General features: G+C 60.6%; 1 protein-coding gene across 1 annotated transcript in view; it reads right to left on the bottom strand.

Annotated features, from left to right (window-relative positions):
• The window catches only part of LOC125482738 (rho guanine nucleotide exchange factor 2-like), a gene marked incomplete at its 3' end in the record, with an annotated part of 4,470 nt that overhangs the window by 676 nt on the left and 2,987 nt on the right, over nucleotides 1-807 (bottom strand). Inside the window, exons 4-6 of the mRNA XM_048594869.1 lie at nucleotides 642-718; nucleotides 142-320; nucleotides 34-86 (exon numbers count right to left, since the gene is read on the bottom strand). Coding sequence (XP_048450826.1) covers nucleotides 34-86; nucleotides 142-320; nucleotides 642-718 — 309 coding nt within the window. The remainder of the gene's footprint in view (nucleotides 1-33; nucleotides 87-141; nucleotides 321-641; nucleotides 719-807) is intronic.

Below are 807 nucleotides of genomic sequence, written 5' to 3'. Positions count from 1 at the left end.
ACTGACCAGTTCAGACTGACCAGTACAACTGACCAGTACGGACTGACAGTGCCAACTGACCAGTGCTGACAGGCACCGCACTCGCCCTGCAGGTGACAGTTGGAATTGCGACAGTGCGCCCTGTGCTACACTGTCACTCACACGTTGACGCTCTGCTGGATAACTTTCATCCAGATGTTTCGCTCGTCCTTTGAGGAGGTGTGTAGCTCATACATCTCGGGGCTCTGCCAGGCAGCGCTGATCAGGAACAGGCCCTTCTCCTGGTTGGCGATATCCCGGATGATCAGCTTGTGGAGCGGGATCACGGCCGACTTGTTATCCTGGAGACGGGGGGAGGAAGAGGCCGGAGTCAGTCCGCGGGTGGTTAACCGGTGGCCCCCCACCCCCCCACCCCACAAGCGCACCGTCAGGGAAGGGCTGATCGACTGCGGGGTGGGGGCATCACCGGCCAGCCCGGGAGAGATCACCCGCTTGACATCCCTAATTCCCCCACTCCTACCCCGCCCCAACTTCACTCCCTGGTGCGGAGACCGACCGTCCCGTCTTCCACCCCCACTCCCCCCCAACACCCGACACCCACAGTGTTAACGTTGGTTGGGGGTTGGGGTTTGGGGGGTGGGGGTCAGGAGGATACCACTCACCAGGGCTGGGAAACTGTATCGCTGGTCCTTCTCCTGGAGCAGAACGAGTACATCAGTCAACAGCAAGACCTGGATGTCTGAGAGTACACAGCGCATCAGTCACAGAGTAAGGAACACACATGGGACAGGGTCCCCAATCCGAGACCCACTGCATCCCCCTCCCCCC

This window comes from Rhincodon typus, unplaced genomic scaffold (assembly GCF_021869965.1).
Source record: "Rhincodon typus isolate 14 unplaced genomic scaffold, sRhiTyp1.1 hic_rhity00016199, whole genome shotgun sequence".
In the NCBI taxonomy this organism is placed as follows: domain Eukaryota; kingdom Metazoa; phylum Chordata; class Chondrichthyes; order Orectolobiformes; family Rhincodontidae; genus Rhincodon; species Rhincodon typus.
The sequence above is the reverse complement of the archived record's forward strand: the minus strand, read 5'-3'. Positions and strand labels throughout refer to the sequence as shown.